The sequence below is a fragment of the Peromyscus californicus genome, unplaced genomic scaffold, assembly GCF_007827085.1.
Source record: "Peromyscus californicus insignis strain IS unplaced genomic scaffold, ASM782708v3 Scaffold_24__1_contigs__length_46423439, whole genome shotgun sequence".
NCBI lineage: Eukaryota > Metazoa > Chordata > Mammalia > Rodentia > Cricetidae > Peromyscus > Peromyscus californicus.
The window spans coordinates 24,542,504-24,566,238 of NW_026294535.1; the positions used below are offsets into that span (position 1 = coordinate 24,542,504).

A 23,735-nucleotide genomic window follows, 5' to 3' on the forward strand; every position below is an offset into this window, starting at 1 on the left:
TAAAAAGCCCCACCTCTAAGTCAATATTGTTTGTTATCTTCACTCAGTAATGTTGTTAACAACTATTTATTGGAAAACGAATGGATGGTGAAGAACTAGGTTTGAAGTTGAGCAAAGTCACTATGCAAAACTCAGCTGATTCTTCACCTAGCCCCCAGGAGAGCAGAAATGAACAAGCAAACACACTAAAAGAACTTGCAAATGAATAAGACTGCAACAAAGAAACAAGTCAGCATGACACAAGGTACTGGACTACTGTGCAAAGGGGGTTGGTTTCATTCAAGAAATCAAAGAGGAAGTGTACATGAAATGAGATCTGCTGTATAACAGGAAAATGTTTGGGGGAAAAAAGAACAGATTGGTGAGTCCCTGTGAGATCAATAAACATAAAGATAACTACAAATATGAAAGCAAGCCTTAGGAAGGAAAAGAATAAGTAAGAGGGGGATGGTTGGGGCGATGAGAGATGGCTGAGCAGCTAAGAGCGCCAACTGCTCTTGCAGAAGACCCAAGTTCAGCTCCCAGTGCCCATTTCATGCAGCTCACAGCCATCTGTAACTCCAGCTCCAAAGGATCCAGTATCCTTTTCTGGATTCCACATACATATAATTAAAAATAAAGTAAATACCTTTTTAAAGAGAGGGGATGATGATCATATTTTGAACGGATATTGTGACCAAAGATGACGACTATTGAAAATATCCACAGGCCTGGGGGAAATGGAGATGATGAGATACCAGAAAAGACAGTCATTGTGGACCAAGGATGAGAGAGGTCAAACTACAGGGTAAGTTTTAGGATGTACAGAAGAGCTAATGAGTGCAGACAATCATTGAGAGATAAACAGAGCAGAAAACAGTAGTACCCTTCGCTACTCACAGCATTCTAGTTGGGAAATTGAGATAGGGGGTTTTATTTGTTCATTTTAATGAGAGACATATTAATGTATGTTGAATGTGGAAAACAACAGGATGCTGAATTTTTCAGTTATGTTTTCACCCTGCAGCTATAGAATGATATGTCCATTTATGGAAGAAAAAAATGTCTATTATATTCATCAGTATATCATTCAGGCAGTAATAATCTTGTATCTAGAAGTTAAAGGTCTAGTGTAGTTTTAACTATTTCTTTTTTTCTAATTTCATCAGCTAATGTACTTACAGACTTTAATTAAATTCTAGAGCATATTCAATTATCTTTGTTGAAATAAAAGCTCATTGATTATTCATTAATAAAATGCTGTGTGCTATTTGCATTGGAAAAGAGGTTTTGTTTATAAATTGTCTCTTGTACTTCAGATGATTTGCCACATAATGAACTGCAAATCTCCTAGTACTTTGGAGCATCAGTTTTGTTAAATCAGGATTCATCACTAAGGAAGCACAATATACTAAGACACGAATTCACTGTAACATTACACCTTTGAAATATTATGATTTACTAAGTATAAAAATGAAACTTCAATCAAGCAAAGTGATACATATTTTCTAGAAAAGCTAGCACTCTATAAACTGTGATGATGTTCTAATAAATTATGTTTTCTGTATAAAGATTGTAGTTTCAGTGCTTAAACATAGGTGTGTGGCTTCCTGAGTAAAATATTTCTTATAATACTAAAATAAACTGACGCTAAACGCAATTCTCTTTTCATATCCATGGGTTCTGGATCTGTTAATTCAAATAACCATGGATCAAAATTGCTAGAAATAGTGTCTACATACTGATTTCTTCTTATCACTCACCAAATAATACAGTAATGACTCTGTTTATAGAATTTATACTATATTTATTGTATAAAATACAAATTGGAGTTGAAGTGTATGGAAGGATATGATTATTTTACATATATACATCGCCACTACATATAGAAACCTGAGAATCTGTAAGTTTTATTATGTGTAAGGGATTCTGGGACCACTCTCTCATTGATACCATGAGGACCATGTTAGAAAGTTGATAATTAGTATAAAGAGAGCAGCACAAGTTGGACAATTCTTTTGTTTTCAATTGCTGTCCTAAAGACCCATCAAGATTCTTTTTAACTTAATAACTTTAGCTTAAATTAATCAATTAGGCAAAAACTATCCCTGCATTTTGCATGTCCGTAGAGCCAGTTAACCCTCTTTCAAAGGGTTTTTCATTTCGCCTACCCCTCAGAAAGCCCTGTGCCAGGCAGAGATGACAAATGTCCCTTGCCCGCAGAATTTAACAGAATGACAGCACTGCATTTGCAAAGCTGGAGGGACTTGGGTGATTTAATGGAAGTGTAAAGCAAAAATAACTTCAGTCAGCCTGAGAAAAGCAAAAATTGAAATATCAGAGCAGATGTGATACTGATAAGCTGTGGCATTTAATACAAAATATTTAAGAGTCAGTCCCTTGAGAAAAGGACTACTATGCAATTGAATCACAGTAAACATGGAGCTTTAGCAGAGGGAAACATTTAACTGGCAGATTTCTGGCCATTTAAGTCATGGTTTTATGTGGTGTTGGGTGAGGAAAGTAAGATGTCAGGAACCAGAGAAAAGATTGTAAATGTAGGTGAGAAGATGAGGATGGGCCATTTATATTATGTAAATGACTTAACTTCTTAAAGGTATAGGTGCTCTTTGAAGTTGTAATTTTTTTTATATTTTAGCTTTAACATCAAGTATTTACAAAACAGCAGGGTTGTCAGCAATTATAGGAAATATTACACAAATAAACAATGGACCTTTCTTCCATTTTCTCTTGCAGTTAAGTTCCTATAAAAGCTACATTTCTGCATCTAGTCAGGATAACGAAGCAGTGAAGAAAAGGAGCTGTATTGTCCTGGGATCTGTATTGTCCCCTTTCAGCCCCAAGTATTCATTGCTATTATGTAGCAGCTCAACAGGTATTTGTGTATTTATGTGCATTTACTTGTTTCAGAAATTTGAGTTGAATTCATTAGCTGAGGGAATGTTTATTTACTCTGCAACTTTTCACATATATAATCATACTACTTGTAAACAAAGATTTTTTTGTCATCCCTATCTGATATGTAAACCCTATATTTCTTCATATTGTTGTATTCAACTAGCTATAAATTCAATAACTATGGCAACTAGAACTATGGAAATTGACATCCTTGCTTTGTCTAAATTATGGAGAAAAACTTCCAATTTCTTTAAATATGATGAGTTATGTATTTTTAAATGGCCCTTTTCATGTTCAGGATGCAGTTGCTATTCCTTGGGATTCTCAACTACAAATGGGTATTGAGTTTGTCAAATCATTTCTATTAGTAGGCATGACTGTATGATCCTTATCCTTTAGTTTATGATTCTAATAGATACATATGACAAATCACATTTGATTGATATTCAAGAATTAAAAGAGACTTTCATCTTGGAACAAATTCAGTCAGCTTAGTCAGCCTGTGAATATATACACCTATCCTACCTCCTGGATACAATTTTACAGAATTATTAATTCTTTAAACATTTGGTAAAATTTTCAGTAAAGCCATCTGTTATCGAAGATTTCTTACAAGTATTTTTCAGTTGCAAATTTGATTTTCTTAATAATAATAATGTTCAAAGGATTGACTTCATATTTGATAGGTAAATTATATTTTGTGGAAAAAAAATGGTCCATTTCATCTAAAATCATGAAATTTCCATTTTAAGTTGGCCATACTGTTTATGATCCTTTTTATAACTTCTGCACCATTAGTGATACATTCTTTCTTTTGTGTCTTCTTTTTCTCATTTAGACTTGTATGGGTTGGTCAATTTGATTTAAAAAGAACACACTCTGTGATTCATGGGTTTTCCCTTCAGCCTTCCTCTTTTCAATTTCATTATTGTCTGCTCTTATCTCTATTATTTCTTTGCTTCTACTTCTTTGGCTTTATTTTGCTCTTCTTTTCCTATTTTCTTGAGATGGGCACTTAGATTTTTCATCTGAGATTTTTCTATTTCCTAATGTATCCCATTAGGCACTGAGTTACTTGTGCCCCACAAATAATGACACACTGTAAATGTATCTACTTTTTCATTCAGTTGTATATTTATTTTAATTTCCTTAAGAGTATTTATGTAATATATGGATTATTCAAAAAGTAAATTTATTAGCTTTCAATGGTTTTATTTTCGATTTACCTTTTTACTGATTTTTGTGTTATCCAACATGTTCAAAGAAAAGATTCTGTATAATTTCAATCATTTTAAATTACCTAAAGAGTAGTGAAGGGACATGCATCTGTGAATGTATGTGTTTATATGTCACAAGACAATCAACATCTTGAAGTCTGTTCTATTGGAAACTTTTAGACTACGCTAAGTGTGTTTGGGGCAGATGGTTAGTAAATGTTGATTATATCTTACTCGAGAATGTTTACTTGTACGTTGTTGCTGATTTAATCTCTGTTTTCATAATCATTATTGATAAAAGGTTGATGGAAAGGGGAGAAGAGAGAAAACAGGGTAGAGACAGCCTAAAATGTAGTAACATGATGGGCAGAATGAGCTTTCTGAAAGATCCTCACTATAGTGATTATCTGAAATATTCAACGAGGTTGCCAGGTACAAATCATATTAGCATTCCAAACATAGAATGAGCCAAGATAATATACTTGTTCACCACAGCTGAAAAGAAATTTTAGAAGCACGACAAGAGACATGGGTAAGAGGAAACACTTCCAAGAGATAAAAATACAAAAGAGTAGATTCAAATAAATATATTCACCAACAGAGTGTGAAAAGAAAGAACAATGCATAGATAGAGGTAACCTTAACAGAACTACTGAGTACATGGATGGCAACAGGTTTTGTCAGGAAGCTTGGAATTTGAGAGAGTTTAGTGACTAGTCAATGTCATTTGAGCATAAAGTACTTATGGATCACCTACATATGTCTGACAAGACGTTGAAAATACAAAGGTTGGTCTAGCAGAATAAAAAGTATTTGGGAAACCTGGTTAAAATAGTAATCCTTAAACCTATCTTCAAGGAGATTATCTAAGAAATATAAGCAGACTGGAAACATAGAGCTCATAAAATGATCCTAATAGATCCAATTTTAGGTCAAAGGAAGAGAAATCTGGACTGGAAAATGATAACAATTTTTGGAGATGAACGATGCAAATGAGAAAGAGAATTCAATATAATTTCCAAAGTCCAAATGAAGTCCTTAATACACTTAATAAACATACTGTGCTGAAGACTAGGTTATGATTCCCTTACACCTTCCTAAATGTGTTCAGATCACTGGAGTACAGTGTGGACAGCTCCACAATAGACACAGCTCAGTAGGAAACTACACCACACAAAAAGCAGACAGAGATAGAGACGTTTTTCAAGTGATGACACCATTCCATCCGAACACTCACAGATAGGAAAAATTCTCCAGTTAACTCTTGGGTATCTACATCCTACTACAGAGACAGTTGCTCAAACATGGTCCTTGCAGTTCTATTCATTATAGCCAAAAATTATGCACAGCCTAGATGTCTATCAATAGATGAATGGATAAAGAAAGTGTGGTACATTTATACACTGGAATATTACTCAGATGCTTAAAAAGAAAGAAATCACGAAATGCAGCTAAATGAATGGAGACAGGAAGTTCCATCCTGACTGAAGTAATCCAGACCCCAAAAGACAAATATGCTATGTTCTCACTTAAATGTGGATGTTAGCTGTTAAAAGTCTTCAATAAACTTTATAGCCAGTGAGATTAAGTAAAAGGTAAGGGACTGGTAGAGGAGGAGAGGATGCATCTCTCTAGGAAGAGAAAATAGAATAGATAGTTATGGATGGGTGATGAGAGGGAGAATTGAACAAAAGATAAAAGCAAGGATGGAGAGGGAAGAGAGCTGTGAGGGAGACAGGGAAAGGAGGCACATTATATAAAACTAAGGGTCATTTGAGGGGTCGCATGCAAGCCCAATACAGTAGAAACATTACAAGGAACACAAACAATACGTACAGGCAGGTCCCACAACCAAGAGCAGATTGCCAACACAGAACAAGCTCAGTGGTAATTTTGGAGAATTTTTGTTTTGTAATGCTCTGTCTAGGCTTTTATCTTTCCTAGCAGTCTTTGCTTATATACGATGGTTTCTGGTTTGTATTTTTATCGGATTTCTACATGTGCTAATGCGTGTGTCTCTGCATAAGTGTGTGTTTCTTGTGCTTTTTCCTTAGCTATTTTCTTTGTTTATTTGCTTTGTCCTATTCTGGTTTGATTGTTTTTATTTATCAATATTATTTATTATTACTACTGCTATATTTAAATGAGTGCTTTCTAATGAGAGAGAGAGAGAGAGAGAGAATATATTTGGGCAGGTGGGACAATAGGGAGGGTCTGAGACGAGTTTGGGGGACCGTAACCAGAAGGTAGTGTATGAAAAATCTATTTTAAATAAATATATGTAAAAAAAGAATAAAAGAAAGAAAAGCAGTAAAAAAAATATGCTGACAGAGGAGTGTGGTGGTATTGTGTTCCCCAAAATATTGTGCATGCTAATAAACTTATCTGGGGTCACAGAACAGAGTAGCCACAATATTAAACATAGAGGTTAGGCAGTGGTAGCACACGCCTTTAATCCCAGCATTCCAGAGGCAGAAATCCCTCTGGATCTCTGAGTTCAAGGCCACATTGGAAACAACCAGGCATGGTGACACACGCCTTTAATTCCAGAAAGTAAGCCTTTAATCCCAGGGAGTGATGTTAGAAAGCAGAAAGGTATATAAGGTGTGAGGACCAGAAACCATAAGCATTTGGCTGGTTAAGCTTTCAGGCTTCTAGCAGCAATTCAGCTGAGATTCATTCTGGATGAGGACTCAGAGGCTTCCAATCTGAGGAAACAGGACCAGCTGAGGAACTGGCGAGGTGAGGTAGCTGTGGCTTGTTCTGCTTCTCTGATCTTCCAGCATTCACCACAATAACTGGCCTTAGGTTTGTTTTTATTAATAAGACCATTTAAAATTCATGCTACAGAGGAGATTCTCTGACCAGCTGATTTGCATGTGAGTCATACAAGGAGCTGCAGGGCTTCAGTTTCATAACTTGTCACCCACGCTGGGATGTGCATTTTCGTGATGCAGCTGCCTTTGTGTCGCATTGGCTCCTATTATTAATGACTTACCCATAATCCTGTCAGTAACTTTAATAAGTGCATCCATTCACACACACACACATACACACACACACACACACACACACACACACACACACACACACACAAATACTTCATGAAAGAAGAGACAAAGGAAAATAAATAAGAATGGGGAAAGATATTGGTCATGATGGCTGAGGGCTCCTGAGAAAGATGATGGAATCAGAATGGCAGAGGTCTTTGACTTTACCACTTATGAAGTCAATAGAAGCTTCTAGAAACAGCAGCTTCCATGAAGTGAAACAGACTGAAACCAGATTACAGTGAGATGGAGGAAGATGAGGCAGAGATGACTTGGAGAGGACCATTTTTCAAGGAGTCTAGCTTATATAGGAGAAAATGAAGATCCAAAAGTTGGAAGTGGTGTAAGTCAGAAGAGGTTTTGTTTTGAGATCAGGAAAAAAAAATGAGATGTTATAAGTAAGAGGGGAAAATTTCAGAATTTACAGAAAAGAATTAAAATATTTCTTTTTTTTTAACTTCTAAGTATTTATTCTCAGGAAGTAATTGGGTAATATTCATACATATTTACATAAGAAAGTATTATTCTTTTTTTTCACTTTAAACAGAATTTATTGCATGTTTTTTTTTTAATTTGTATTTTTATTTTGCAATACAATTCAGTTCTACATATCAGTCACGGATTCCCTTGTTCTCCCCCCTATGGCCCCCCTCACCTTCCCCCCAGCCCACCCCCCATTCCCACCTCCTCCAGGGCAAAGCCTCCCCTGGGGACTGAGATCAACCTGGTAGACTCAGTCCAGGTAGGTCCAGTCCCCTCCTCCCAGGCCAAGCCAAGGGATCCTGCATAGGCCCCAGGCTTCAAACAGCCAACTCATGCAATGAGCACAGGACCTGGTCCCACTGCCTGGATGCCTCCCAAACAGATCAAAGAGAGCTTGGGGGAGCGGGAGATCCCAGCTGGATCAACAACAGAGAGAGAGAACAAGGAATAGGAGATCATGGTAAATGAAGACCACATGAGAATAGGAAGAAGCAAAGTGCTAGAGAGGCCCACAGAAATCCACAAAGATACCCCCAAAACAGACTGCTGGCAATGGTCGAGAGACAGCCCGAACTGACCTACTCTGGTGATGGGATGGCCAAACACCCTAACTGTTGTGCTAGAAACCCCATCCAACTACTGAGGTATCTGGATGCAGAGATCCATGGCTAGGCCCCGGGTGGATCTCTGGGAGTCCAATTAGTGAGAATGAGGAGGGTTTATATGAGCGAGAATTGTTGAGACCAAGGTTGGATAAAGCACAGGGACAAATAGCTAAACAAATGGAAACACCTGAACTATGAACCAATGGCTGAGGGGTCACCAACTGGATCAGTCCCTCTGAATGGGTGAGACAGTTGATTGGCTTGATCTGTTTGGGAATTAAAATATTTCTTGTCAGTCATACAACAAATGTTTATAGATCCTCTATACTGTTTTGAAAACATCTTTCCAAGATAAACAGCCAAGCTCTCTTGACAGTGTTAGGACATATTTTAAGTAAACAAGAAAAATAATGGAAAGCAAATGGAAAAATTAGACATTCTTATTCTAAGTGTTTCAATTCTGAGGTCAACTTAAGAGCCATGAAAACTTATTAATAAATTCTGTTTTGTCACATTTGAATGGGCAATGTCACATTTCAGTATAAGCATTTATTGTTAGGATTTATTTTGTTTTCTTCAAGAGGAATGATGATCTCAAGAAAAAAAAATTGTCTGCTGCAAAGAGTTTACTATGGAGCAGATGTGTCAAGATTATTTCATGTGTTATATTATAAACATCCAAATGTCTATCAAGTCTGCAGGATATGAAAAGACTTGTAAGAAAAGTGGAATAGTGTGAGATGTTTTAACACTTGTTTCAAAGTCTATTATATTTTTCAAGGACAGCAAACTAGCCAACTAAAACTGATGGAAGTTTTACAATGGTCGAGAGTCCAGGAAAATTTCCCAAGACTAGAGAATGGCCTCACATGCTTTTTACAATTGTTGAATTAGCAATTCTTAATGCAACAAAATATCTAAACAATATCATACCTTTCTCTACTGAGATACTGCTGATATGGAAGACAGCCTAAGATTGAGAAGCTGCCCATTCTACCACAGTGTCAGATATTTCAATTTATGCCTGATAATTCCTAAAATATATGCCCCATAATTGTATTATGAGGATTTTCAAAAGTACTACAAAAACACAGTAGCTCTTCAAACATCAAAAGATACTTAAACAACATACAAATAAAGCATGTTGTTTGAACTAACTCCTTCCAAAGTCTCCATTTCTTCCTGGAGGTTAAGTAATTACTTTCTTTCACAGTGATATGAGCTGAAAACAAATTTTCAAATATGGAAAAGTTAGATGATACCACCTCACATGCTGAATATTTTTTACAGCAGTATATCAATATCTTGCTTCTGTGATAGGAGATTGTGGGAAAATTTGACACAAAAGCTATGGACAACTAATGATCCTCCTTTTTAATCTCTATGAGAAGCTTTTAAAGCATTTTAATTTAATTTTTCCTTTTTGCTTATGTCGGGGGGCGGGTAGGGAGGGAGGAACGTGCATGTGTATTTGTATAGTGCAGGTGCCCATGGAGGCCAGAAGGGTCTGAGAGATCCCACAGAACTGGAGTTATAAGCTGTGGTGACCTGCCTGCCAAGAACATTAAGATCTCTTGTTCGTCTGATGGAAGCAGATGCAGAGATCCACGCCGAACCCCAGGTGGAGCTCTGGGAGTCCAGTCAGCAAGAGAGAGGAGGGATTGTATGAGCGAGAGATATTGAGACTGTGCTTGGAAAATAGCCAAACTAGTGGAAACGTGAACTGTGAACCAATGGCTGAGGAGCTTCCATGGAGCTGGAGCAGGCCCTCTGGATAAGTGAGACAGTTGATTAGCTTGAACTGTTTGGGAGGCCCCCAGGCAGTGGAGCTGGGACCTGTCCTTGGTGCATGGGCTGGCTTTTTGGAGCCTGGGGCCTATGCTGGGACATTTTGCTCAGCCTTGGTATAGGGAGGAGGGGACTGGACCTGCCTCAGCTGAGTCTACCAGGCTGGGCTGACTCCCCAGGGGAGACCTTGCCTTGGAGGAGGTGGGTATGGGGGGTGGATTGGAGGGGAGGGCTGAGGTTGGGAAGAGGGAGGATGGGGGAATCGGTGGATGATATGTGAAGCTAAGTTAATCATAAAATAAAAATACTAAAAAAAAAAAGGATCTCCTGACTGCCGATCCATTTCTGTAGCCCCACTCACTCCATTGTATTTCGGTTTACATAGGAGTATGTAAAGATTTCTTTATTTTCCATCTTACCAGTATCATATTAAATGATAATTTTGAAAATACTGTATTTGTTATCACACCCAGATGTTTAAAAAGCATTGAAAACTACATTTGCTTTTTTTTTTCTTGTGTGCACATATATGAACATGCTTACGTCTATGTTGTGGTGTGCCTGTTGTCAGAGGACCACTTTCAGGTAGAGTCAGTCCTCTCCTTCGACCATGTGTAGTCTCTGGATTGAACTCAGGTCATCAGATATAGTGATAGGGAGCCTTCACTAAGAGCTAACTTCTACTCCAGTGGTTCTCAACCTTCCTCATGCTGTGACCTTGTAATACAGTCCTCATGTTGTGGTGATCCCCAACCATAAAATTACTTTTGCTGCTACTTCGTAACTATAATGTTGCTACTGGTATGAATTGTAAGGTAAATATCCATTTTCTGATGGTCTTTGGGGGTTGTGACCCACAGGTTGAGAACCACTGCAAAACTCTGAGTATGTTGATATGGCTTCTTGTGAGCCACTGATAGGATTACAGAAAACAGACACATGAGCAACATTCTCTAATACACATATAGAAACCTTATTTCAGCTTGACGTTAATTACTATATCAGAATCTTCAAGTTGTCTACCATTCAGCTTTTCATTTAGTCACTCTAGGTTTCTTTCTCTTTTTATATTCATAGTTGATATTAGAAGTCATAGAAATTATTTATTTAAGGTAGGGAAAAATATTTTTGTAAATCCACTGATTTTGTAAAAAAAATGTGAATCTATGTTGATTGTTTTATGATAATGCTTTTTTTTAGGAGTCTAAAATCCATATCCCTTTGATATTACCACTTAGAGAGCTCCTGGGATAGATTCTAAGCTTGTTCCCCAGAATTTTGTTTTTATTGACTTTCTTTTAGATCCCTTTCTATTTGAAATAATCTTTTTTTTTTTTTTTTTTTTTTTTGGTTTTTCAAGACAGGGTTTCTCTGTGTAGCTTTGCGCCTTTCCTGGAACTCACTTGGTAGTCCAGGCTGGCCTCGAATTCACAGAGATCCGCCTGGCTCTGCCTCCCGAGTGCTGGGATTAAAGGCGTGCGCCACCACCGCCCCGCTTGAAATAATCTTTTTAACTGAAGAAGCTATAATGTTTCCTGCTGCCATCCAAATTTCACTATTCCTATCCAGGACTACTCATCAAGAACTGGATTCCAGTAAAATAAGTGTCCTGTATATAGTATCACTTCTATTTTGTTACCTCATATAAAACCGTTGTGTTTCCATGTAGAAGAGGCCCATAGCAAATATAGGAATGTCCGACCACCCAGCCTAAATCAGAAGCTGCCCACCATACCTAAAAAATAAAAAAAAAAAAAGATTAAAAAAATGCATGTCTTAATCAGCAGCGTGCCATGTGGTGGAAGTGTGAAACCCTGATTACCTCTCCGGGTTTGAGGCCATATATGGAAGACATTGTCCAGTTCAGCATTACAGCATATCCCCCAGTGGGTCTAACCACACCCTGAAAGACAGGGATAAAATGAAGTTAAAATTTACCAAACATGTGAGAAGAGTCACTGTTTTCACTCTATCTACCCTAAAATTTAGAGATTCAAATCATTCACTAATCTGTAAACTACAAATTACATTGACTCATACATAGTCTTATATATAACTGTATTTAAATTTTGGTTTCTTTGGATTCTCTAATAGAAAGCCCAGAGAGTTTGTGTTCATCATTTCCATTTATAGAAAACCATTGTTATATGATATCCTTAACAGTATAGGAAAACATACAACCTCACAAAGTAATATGTAATGCAATTTTAACAATAATACACAGTGTCAATGTTGCAGTTTCAAATGCATTAACAGAACAAAAAAGAAATGGAACCTACTCAAACTGAATGAACAAAATGTTAAATGAAGTTGGCCTAAAATGTGGACCAACTTAAGAACATCCATTCCTAATGATGATGACATTAGGCAGCTTAGAGGGAACAAAGTCGAATTCTAATTAAGACCTGATTACACTGCTAACTGGGAATCACATAGCATGGTATGGGAGTTGAACAATACTTTAATGATGATTTTCAGAACTATGAACAATGAATCCTGATGAGTGAGCCTTCAGGCTAACAGATGTGTTTTATGTTGCATTTGGGGCAAATCAAGGCATTACTATGCCATTATGTACAGTTTTCACAAATCCGTTTCCAGTATCTTCCCTTAACACTGGAAACTTATCCAAACTCAACATAAAATTAATATTTGAACACTGGGCACACGAGTCATCAAGATAAGAATGAATGATAAATATAATAATTAGGTCTGTTTATTATACCATTATAAACACTAGTGATCATCAGTGCCAATAAGACATGGCTACCGAATTAAGCCAGCAAATGCCTACTGAGTAATAACAGTAATATGAAATTCACATGCCCTTCGAAGTTCAAAGCATCTTTGAGCCTACCATAAGAACTGTTCTTTTCAGAACATTATCCTCCTCAAAAGGATAAACACCCTAATTATTGGATGTTCTCTTAGTTGTACAGTTTTTGTATCACCCTTTAGTTTTAACACATGTGCATAATTCAGGAGAATGGGGAGGGGGAGGTGGCGGCCCTGACTTTGCAATAGCTGCTACCATTACTGCTCTCCTAGGGTGCCTCTAACAAAGCACAGGCATCAAACTGTGGAACATATTGTATCCACCACCAACACCTGGTCTCTTGGCAAAAATCAGGTGCAGCTTTATTGGCATTTGAGAGCTATTTTCTATGTTATATGATACAGTTAACATGCAGCTGGCTCTCTGGTTCACCTTGGAAATGTTAGATATTATAAGCCTCTTTCAGGCAAGCTTTCTACATGCACTTAATCACCAAATCCAAATACTCTAGTTGAACTCTATCCCATCTTCCTTTGCTAATTAGTTTCAATTAAAATGTGTTTTCCTATGGTCCAGGAACTCAATGTATTTGGTATTAATAGTTTTTCAAACACTCTTTCCTAAAAATCGTTTAGTCTTTTGGAAAGGAAACACCATCCAGTTTCTTTTGGATCCTGTATGTTTTCACATATTGTAGTAGAGAGCACTATTTAATGTCAGCAATGACTTCAGTTATGCTGTGTTAGAGGTTTCTTTTCACTATACCTGTCACAGCATTTTATTTTATTTATTTGATAAAACGCTTTATGAGAGCAGTTTTCGTACTTTGGGATTCTTGAAAACAGAGGGTTTATAAAATGTCTTTCATTTTTCTTTTTATCTGAAGAAGCATCAATATGTGGAACCCAGTACTTTGCCTAACATTCACTGAAGTCTTTTTTATTTTATTGAATTCCATTAAGACAATATATTTAGATCATGTTTTCCACAACTCCTCCCAGAGTCTCCCCAACCCCTTCCCTACCCAATTTATGTTTTCTCTCTCACTCCTTCATCCAAACACTTAATAAGAAAGCAAGAAAAATAAGAACACACCCAAAAACAAATGTCAAAATGAAGCAAAAGAGTAATGAAACAAAAAAGTCAAAACAAAGCAAAATGAACTAAAAAGTCCACAAAAAAATATACTGAGTTCATTTTGTGTTGCCTAACTACATATAGACATGGGGCCTGTTCTGGACTGTGGTTGATATATCCAGTGAGACTCACTGGAGAAAACGTGTTTGCCCTATACTAGTAGGTATCAGTTACAGATAACTAGGTGTGTGACCCTGTGTCCATTTCCCACTCTCAATGCTGGGACTCTGTCTGGCTTGAACCTGTGCAGGTCCTGAGCATGCTGCTGCAGTCTCTGTGAGAGCATATGTGCATCAGTCCTGTTGTCTCTGGAAGATGCTGTTTCCTTGGAGTCATCCACTAACCCGGGCTCTTAGAGTCTTTCCATCTCCTCTTCAGTATAGATTGTCCAGCCTCTAGAGGAGGGGTTTGCTGGAGCTGTCCTATTTAGGACTATTACTTCAAATCCTCTCACTCTCAGCACATTTGTCCATTTGTGGGCCTCTGTTAATTGTCACCTACTACAAGAAGAAGCAAGCGCCTCTAGATGTGGGTTGAGTGGGGCACTGTTCTACAGATATAGCAGAATGCTGTTAGTAATCATTTTATTATTATATTTCTATATAGCATTGGTCTTTATCCTAGGCCTAAGATATATCTAGGGTCAGGTTGTTGGCCACCTCTGCAGTGTCAGATATGGGTTCCATCATGTGGAAGAGACCTTAACTCCAATCCAAAAGTGGTTGGTTACACCCAAAACTTTGTTCCACTAATGCATCAGTATATCCTTCGGGCAGGTCACTGTTGTAGGTCACAGAGTTCATAGCTGTTGATACTGATGATTACCTTTCTCCTCTGGTAGTATTCAGAGTACCTTCCAGTATCATCCACACTAGCCAGTATGTGTGAAGCTTATAGTTAAGCACCAACTAGAATTCTCCGTGTGCAAAGATTGAAATGTTGTCTTAGTGTTGCTGCATTGTATCAAGGGATTATTTATCATCATAGTGGAGTAAAATTTTAAATGGGAAAATGAACTGACTAGAAATTATGAAGAATAAAAGGCTTGGGATACACAACTAAGTATTAATACGGTTGTAAAACCTAGAAGACAAATTTAAACTATGAATTAAAAGTTTCTATTTATCAAATGACTACTTCTTGACATGATGTCTACCAATTTATTATATTATTACTCAATACTTAAACCTATGCTACCAAAAAGGAAAAAAAAGAAAAAATATGAGTCTGAGCTACTTAATCAAATCATGGATAAAAAAGCATTTACATTATAATTGCTAATATTTATGGACTTAGTTATTTTTTTATAAAGGGACTTGCACCTGTAAGCATGGACTCTACCACTGAGCTACACTTCCAGCCTCAATTTGTTTTTAAATATTATTTCCTTCTTTCTATAAATTACCACTTTTTAATTTAACCTATACTGGCTTAATGCACATGGAATTGTTAAATAACTAGAGATTATCATCAAGTATTCTTATTACAAACAACTGAAATGGAGTTGAACAAGAGTCAAAGGCCATGATTTCTGCTTTAATTGTTCATTAGTCCCCCCCTTAAAAAATGGATCTTAAAAGTTTAGTCAACATCAGTTCATTAATCAGCCATAGTTGTGCAGTTTGGCCAGGCCTGCTAAAATATTCAGATAGTAGACCTTAAACATCTGAGAATTTTTAATGATATAAAAATATGGAACTATACAGACTCAGGTGTATTTTATGAGACGTTCAGAAGCAAAAGAAGAAATATTAGGTTCTACAAGACATGATTCTACATATTAATTTGCTAATAAAACAGGAAGAGAGTATGTTTTGGTTATTGCCTGTAACTATGGTTTTCAGGTAATGATAATTGCACATGAAAGAGAAAGCTTGTGCAGCCTCAGAACACAGAGCTCATTCTCAAATCACCAACTCTCAAATTATGTTCTTAGTAAGGAAAAGTAACCAGAAACTAAAAATAGCTATTTCTTAAAAAGTGATTCTTGCTGTATTGCTTAGGCTGGCCTCAAACACCTGAGCCCAAGTGATTCTCCTACGTCTAGCTTCAAGTAGCTGAAACTTTAGATGTGTTTGCCAAGCCTGGTACTAAAGAGGGTAACTGTAATGTTTGTATTGAGTACTGTAGTTAAAGTAAAAGTACTTATTCAAGAGTAATGTTCTCCTCTAAAATGCAAGTTTAAGGTATTTTAGTCTTTTGAGTTTCTGTTACTACTTCCCACTTGTGCTTATATTCCACCTTAAGTGTAAAAGCTTTAGTGATCTAATAAAATCTCTGAAAAGCCCTATACAGTACCAGCATTCTGGACTCTACAGGATCAGACATAATCCTTGGGATATGGAGAAGCTTAAAAATCTTCATGTGATCATAGTGCTTATTGCCCAGAAAGAAGACATGAAATGAATTCTGTTTCAGAATGAGAAGCATGAAAATATAGACATTTTTGACCACATAGAAATTTATACAGTGTTGAAAAAATTTCTTTTTTTTCATCTTACATACCAACCACTGTTCCCTCTCCCTCCCCTTCTCAAACTCAATCTCCATAAAAGTAAAGCATGGTTATGTGTCACCCAAGAATGAGAGCCAAGTCATCACAGAGAGTACCTTAATTACTACAATTTAGTGGGATGCTTTTTATGGTATGAAATGCCACAGACTTACCTAAACTGTAACATTAAATGGAGAAAAAAATGAGACTTTAGAAAATGCACATAGTTTCTTTTGCTGCAACCTGAGAAGGAAATGTACAAATGGAATAAGAGTGTTGAGGGGCAAGAACAAGGAAGGCTGGGATGTGTAATGAGACTGAGTGTATTGGGTACTCATTCCCAAGTAGTGTGTGTGTTTTGTGGGGATTCTTGAATTGTCCTATAAAAATCTGAAGGGCTGAAACTGCAGAGATCGCTCAGTGATTGAGACCACTTAGTGCTAATCCAGAGGACTAGAGTTCAGTTACCAGACTTCATTTTGAGCAGCTTACAACTCCCTGTAAACTCATCTCTAATGGAACTGATACTCTAGTTTGACCTCTGTAGATACACACACACACACACACACACACACACACACACACACACACACACACACACACACGTTACTGTTCTAAAACAAGAAAGCACTGAGAAATGCACGTTGTATTTAAAAGAAATACATCGGCAAACGTTGAAGGGAGTTGGAGAATTAGTAGGCAAAAGAAATAGCCTACTGGTCAACTTAAACAGTCTGTATACCATCACAATTTTATCCACCTGTGAATCTTGGGAGTCACAACAACAATCCTGGCAAGACATAGCCATTGGTGCAACAAGGGCATGGATGTTGTGGGGGTAACCAACCAAGTTCTGATTAGATTTAGAGCCACTACATAGAATCAAACTTGTACCTAGCACTGTAAACCTAGCCAAGAACCCATGATGAGAGCAGTCATGAACTCAAGAGGAGAACCTACTTTATTATTTTGCTAAATGGACATAATATAAAACTATCTTCTACGTACTTATCTGTATACCAATAGATTAATGTCTTTCAATCCTCAACAGAGAAGCTTCATTTTCACAGTCAACATCAATGAGTAAGAGACTCACAAAGTGTTCAAAGTAGAGAAAATAAGTGGTGGTGTGCTCAGCCCAAAATGTGACATCTATATCTACCGTCATTCTCTTAAGGCTTAGGGAGCATAAAGGAAGAAAGAGGAATTTGGTAAGAGACAGATTTTTTTCAGGAGGATTGATATGAAATAGCGTCTTTTGCTCTTTGCTCTTATGAACACACAAAGGTTGTGGCGGCCTGAACAAGACGTGCACAAATCAAGCTAGTCAACGTTCTAGAGTGGATGGGGGCTGGGTTTATGAGGTTCAACACCCACCAGAGGTATTGGCAGTTGATGGCTGCTGGGGGAGGAAGAGTCAGTTTCCTTCTGGGGTGAGGCACTGACATCACCATCAGGGTGGTTCCTCTTCCACACTGAGTGCAGGGAGGACCGTGCACTGTGTATTCCATAGACTGGACGTTTAGTCCACGTGCTGACCAAACAAAATAAACAGTGGAGTAAGCAGTTGTATCAACAAGACCATGGTTTGGAAAAAAAATACTTTCTTTTTTCCTTTTAAGGAGAATTCCTTCCAAGTTGTAGAACTTAGTGGAGCATCATAGAGGAGACGGAATGTTTCCATTTGAGATATTTCATCAACTACAAAAATCTCTTGCTACAGTTTCTTGAGGACTCTGAGACTACCTCTGCGGAAGATTCTTCAGCAGCTGTGTAATGTCTTATTGATCTGTACAACTCTGAGATAAGGGGCTAAGATGTAGCAAGTGCAGCATTTTGCCTGCAAGAATTGTACCAGAAATGAAAAAAAAAAATGTTCACTTATGTGTATTACTCTTGCTCTCTCACGTGTTCCCTTGGGGCAGGGAAGAAAACTAAGTCTACACAATAGGAGCGAAAGTTACAAGAGTGCCATGAATGTTGAAGGGAGTTGGAGAATTAGCAGGCAAAAGAAATAGCCTACTGGTCAACTTAAACAGTCTGTATACCATCACAATTTTATACACCTTATCTACAGCCTTCCTTCCCTGCCTTATATTTCAGCCCTTTCCTTCTGCTTTTTCTTGCCTCTTACTCCTTTATCTTTATTTTTATTTTTGGCCCTGGAACATTTTTTTTTACCCTTTTCTGATTGCCAGACTCCTTCAGAGGTAGCAAAATTGAGTGAGGAGAGAAGTGATCATTATTAAACTCGGTTGAATGCACTCATGCAAAGCAAACAGAATATGAAGTCCACCACAAAACTAAGTTGTATGTGAAGTAGTTCAGGCATAGATGTTTGAATATTGGCAGCAGTGGACAGCTTGGACAGGTTGACCTCTCATGCAGCTCCCAGTCAACTCCAAGGTTGTAGACCTTACATATGCATATAAGAAACAGAATATGGGGCAGGGTGTGATGTGTGTGTGTGCATGTATGTGGGTGTAGACATGCATGAGTTACAGAGCATGTGTAGTGGTCAGAGGGAAGGTCTCTGGTGTTGCCTTCTGTCTCTATTACACAGTCTCTATTGTTGTTCACTGATGCTTTTCCCAAGTTCCCAGATATGTGACCATCTAGTATTTCAGTCTGCCTCCCACCTCCAGGTAAAGAAAGGCAACCCCAAGATTTCAGACCCATGTGCTCTCCTGGCAGTTTGTTATGTGTACTCTGGGGATTGAACTCAAGTCATCAAACTTATTTGACAAGTGAATCACCCACTGAGTCCTTCCCCCAGCTCAAGAAAGAGTGTTTAAAAACACTTTAAATACTTGAAAATATCATTTTTTCTAAGTAACAAAGCTGCACGGTGACATAAAATTTTTATGTTCATGTTTCATTACTGCAAACCCACAAATCTTTCTTGTGTTTAAAGTTTCTAATACATTTAATTTTTATATTATACCTTTAAAATGAAATAAGGAGTATAAGAATGCAAACAGAGGCTGGGGCACAGACCGACTACAGAAAATTCATTCAGCAAATAATCTGAAGGCCTGCCTTGGTCAAATCCTAGGATTAGTGCCAGAGTAGAAGGAGAGCAGTTGAGATGTATTCTAAAGCATGCACTGATATTTATAAAGTATATTAAAGTAAGTGTTATAAAGGTCTGATGTCAATGTGTACCAAATATTTGCAAATATTTTTTAATTTAATTTACTTATATATTTTTTTAAATTTTTCAAGACGGGGTTTCTCTGTGTAGTTTTGGTGCCTGTCCTGGATCTCACTCTGTAGACCAGGCTGGCCTCGAACTCACAGAGATCCACCTGGCTCTGCCTCCTGAGTGCTGGGATTAAAGGCATGCGCCGCTACTGCCTGGCTCAATTTACTTACTTATTTTACATCCCAACCACAGCCTCCCCTCCCTCCTCTCCTCCCACTCCCTGCAGCTATATCCCCCTTGCCTTCCTTAATCCACCCCTCCTCTGTATTTGCTCAGAAAGGGGCAGGCCTCCCATGGGCATCAGCAAAGCATGGCATATCAAGCTGCCATAAGACCTGTATTCAGGCTGAGCAAGGCAATCAAAGATAAGGAATTGGTTCCCAAGAGCCAGCCAAAGCACTAGGGAGAAGCTCCTGCTCCCGTTGCCAGGAGTCCCTCAAATAGACCAAGCTACACAAATGTCTCATATAGAAGCAAAGGGCCTAGCTATGTCCCATGCAGGCTCCCTGGTTGTTGGTTCAGACTCTATGCATTCCCAAGTGTCAGGCTAGCTATTTGTGTGGATTTTCCCAAGATGTCCCTGACACCCCTGGCTCCTACAATCCCTTCTCCCTCTCCTCAGCAGGACTCCCTGAGCTTAGCCCAATGTTTGGCCACGGGTCTCTGAATCTGCCTCCATCATCACTGGATGAAGGCTCTCCAATGACAACGGAGGTAGTCACCAATCCAATCACAGAAGTCTTAGCTAAGGTCATCCTTATAGACTCCCTTGGTAGTTTCCCTTGCATTAGGCTTCTTCCCATCTCAGCACTCTCCCCCTCTGCCCACCCCACACCATGGTCCCTCAAGTTCACACCATCCTGAGTGAGGTAACCCAGACCCAGAAAGACAAACATGGTATGTACTCACTCCTAAGTGCGTATTAGCTGTAAAGGATAACCATGCCACAATCCACAGATTCAGAGAGGCTAGGCAACAAGGAAAGCTGGGGGTTGGGGGGTAGCATGGATCTCCCTGGGAAGGGGAAATAGAAGAGCTCTCTTGGGTGGACTGGGTTGGATAGGTATGGGGTATTTGCAAATTGTAAGTCTCCCTAAGGGAAGAAAATATGTTTGAGCAGCTGAGAGACAAATACCTTGCCATTTGTTGTGTATTAATTACCTCTTAATTGAAACAATTCCTCCTGCAGGGAAGAGGAGGGTCATAACATTAAAGAAACTAATACAACTTAGAGGGTCCAAGCACTCAGGAATTTACAAGAGTCCCAAGGCTCTTCCCACAGTGATTAGCAGTAAGCAATTGCTGGAGGAAAGGACATTTTCAAGTACAGCTGTCTGCAAGTTGAGCCGTGAACTCTAGGGATGCAGAGTTCATGAGCTGTCTGTCACTCACTCACGTGGCAATGGGCTTTCCGTGGTGTAGCTCGCTGCCTTTGCATTGCTTATGCTCCAAGGAGCAACCTCAAAGAAACTCATCAGTTCAACAGCATAGACTTGGCTGGAATTCCTGGCTTTGTCCTCAATGCCCTGTCTCGGGAAATAAACGTTTGTTTACATCTTCTCCCCAAATGTTACATAATGCAACTGGTACCTGGACAGCTATTGACAGAACCAAAGGTCAGCTGTGGCTGAGAAGTTGCATGGCCCTTCCAGTAAGTGATAGCCCATGCAGTGGAAGCCGACTCATCTGCCGGTAGATATTTGTGAAGGCAATTTTTGCATAGCTATCTCTCCATGTATCATAATGGATGCTGTGCCTTCTTGCTGTACTGGAATCCGCATGATCTCTGCATTAATGATAAGTCCTACAATCAAAGTCCTACATCTTCAGTTCTTCAAATGGAGTGTCAATGAGGGGATCCTGTGATGGCCAGATTCCACTATATGTGGTAGAGTAGCCTGCCTCCTTCATGAATAAATTCCACATCAGAGCATGGAGATGCCCTCATAACACCTGATGGACTAGGAAATATATTTCAATCCCCAAAAGCATCATAAATCTACCTAGACAGTAAACAGGCTATAGCGCCTGTGTGTGTCCTTTGCCATGGGCATAAGAAATGCAACTGAAGGGTTGGGGATTTAGCTCAGTGGTAGAGCACTTGCCTAGCAAGTGCAAGGCTCTGGGCTCGGTCCTCAGCACCAGAAAAAAGAAAGAAAGAAATGCAACTGAGACTGAGTTATCTTCACAGGAAAAAGAAAACTGTCCATATGTGGGAAGAATTGCAATGGAAATGGGCATTTACATGTTATCTTCTGCATAGGCATCTGATGTTTTGTGGGGGTGGAAAAAAAGTGAGGATGAAATGGACATGTTGGCTTGCCATTCCTTAAAATTGACAAGATGCAAGAGAATAACAGGCAAATTAGGTGTATGTGCTGAAGATTCCTGCCTAACATTCAAATTCTTGAAACTCACATGAATAACTGGAGAATGAAAAGGGGGAGAATAAGGTAGAAATGAGAAAAAGATACACTTCAGGTCTGACCTTTAATTCAAGGGAAGTGAAAATCTCATCTTTCAGTATACAGATGAGGGCTTTGATAATGGCCCAGTACAGGAAACTATGAGAATCGGGGAATATTCTGCCTTTGAACAGTTTGAATTAGTAAAGAATTTCAGAGAATGAAAGCACCTCTTATAGCCTGGTTTGTAAGGCTGTGGGACATGTGGGTTAATAGGATCAGTCTCAGTGCTGTGGAGGTAGAGAAATGGAGTAATCTAACTTTTCTTCACTCCTAGAGAAAAAAAGAATGCATAACCAGAAGCAAGATAAGAGAAATCAGTCTCTGATAGGCTGGGTCATTTGGACTGAGCTATTAGAGATCCTTGGTTATCTCTGACTGATCTCTCCATAAATAGCAGAGGTGAGAAGACCAGAGAGAAAGACAGGCATTACTAATGGAACTAATTATGAGAGAGGTGATATATTTGATGTTCATCTCGATAGGCTAGATAGGACTGTGTTCATCAGTAGAGTTAAGGAAGAGGTTGATTCATCAGATACCAGAGTGATGGCATGGGCTTTGGATTGGCGAATGTTGATTGACAACTTGTCAGTATTCATAATTATCTAAGACACAAACTTCTGGGTAGGTTTATGAAGGAGTTTCTAGATTAGGTTAATTAAAATAGAAAGAGCTATCCTAAATGTGTATTTTATCATTCCATGGATGAGGGTCCTCCACCAGACTGTGTAATAAAGAGAGATTAAGGTCACCGTACCCTTAAACTGTGAGAAAAATAGAAAAAAAAAAGGTTCTAACAGTAGTTATAGGGTATTTTGTCACTGCAACAGGAAAAGTATCTAACGGAATATTTATACTGTGGTTGCAGCTGTTGCTATGATGAACCTGATCCTTAGTCCTTAAGCCTTTGGAACTGGCTTTTTAAGAGAAATGTTGGAGAGTTTGAAACAATGGCTAGAAAAGCCCTTGAATGCCACAAGCATAACTTAGTAAGTTGATGGCCATCTGGTGGGAGTCTCGAAGGACAGAAAGCCATGCTAAATTCAGACAGAGGTAGCCCTATTCATGAGATTCCAGAAGCTATCAGAAACTGGGCTAGAGACAACCCATGTTATGTTCTGAGAAATAATCTGGTTACATTTTGCCTGTGCTATGAGAACTTTAGCGTGGCTAAATTCAAAAGTGAAGTTAATGTTTTGCAGAAGAAATCTCAAGACAGGATACCATTTGGGTTATGTTATATTTACTGATCATTGCTCTTATCCACACTGAGGAAAAAGAGAAAGAGGCAGGCAGAGAAAGAAAGAGACAGAGAGACAGACAGAGACAGAAACAGGGAGGGAGGGAGGAAGGGTGGAGATGAAAAGAAAGATATTTAAAAATGTGCAGTTGGTCAAGGAAAACAGTATTAATGAATTCAAAGTTACAAACAAATCATGTTCTAAGGCACTTGTATTTATTCAGTGTTGTTAAAGAGAATACAACAGAATAGGTTTCCTGTGCACAAGTTCCCACCTTCGCAAGGCCCCATCTATTGAAAATGGAAAGGATTGGAAAAGAGAAAGCCTACCCTGAGAATACCATAGGAGGGGTTTCCTGCTCAAAACAACTGAA

The 23,735-nt window shown here is 38.4% G+C and overlaps 1 protein-coding gene across 1 annotated transcript in view; it reads right to left on the reverse strand.

Moving 5' to 3' along the window:
- The window catches only part of Acss3 (acyl-CoA synthetase short chain family member 3), a 171,364-nt gene that overhangs the window by 78,026 nt on the left and 69,603 nt on the right, over positions 1–23,735 (reverse strand). Inside the window, exons 6-7 of the mRNA XM_052753276.1 lie at positions 11,864–11,944; positions 11,681–11,776 (exon numbers count right to left, since the gene is read on the reverse strand). Of these exons, the coding sequence (XP_052609236.1) occupies positions 11,681–11,776; positions 11,864–11,944 (177 nt within the window). The remainder of the gene's footprint in view (positions 1–11,680; positions 11,777–11,863; positions 11,945–23,735) is intronic.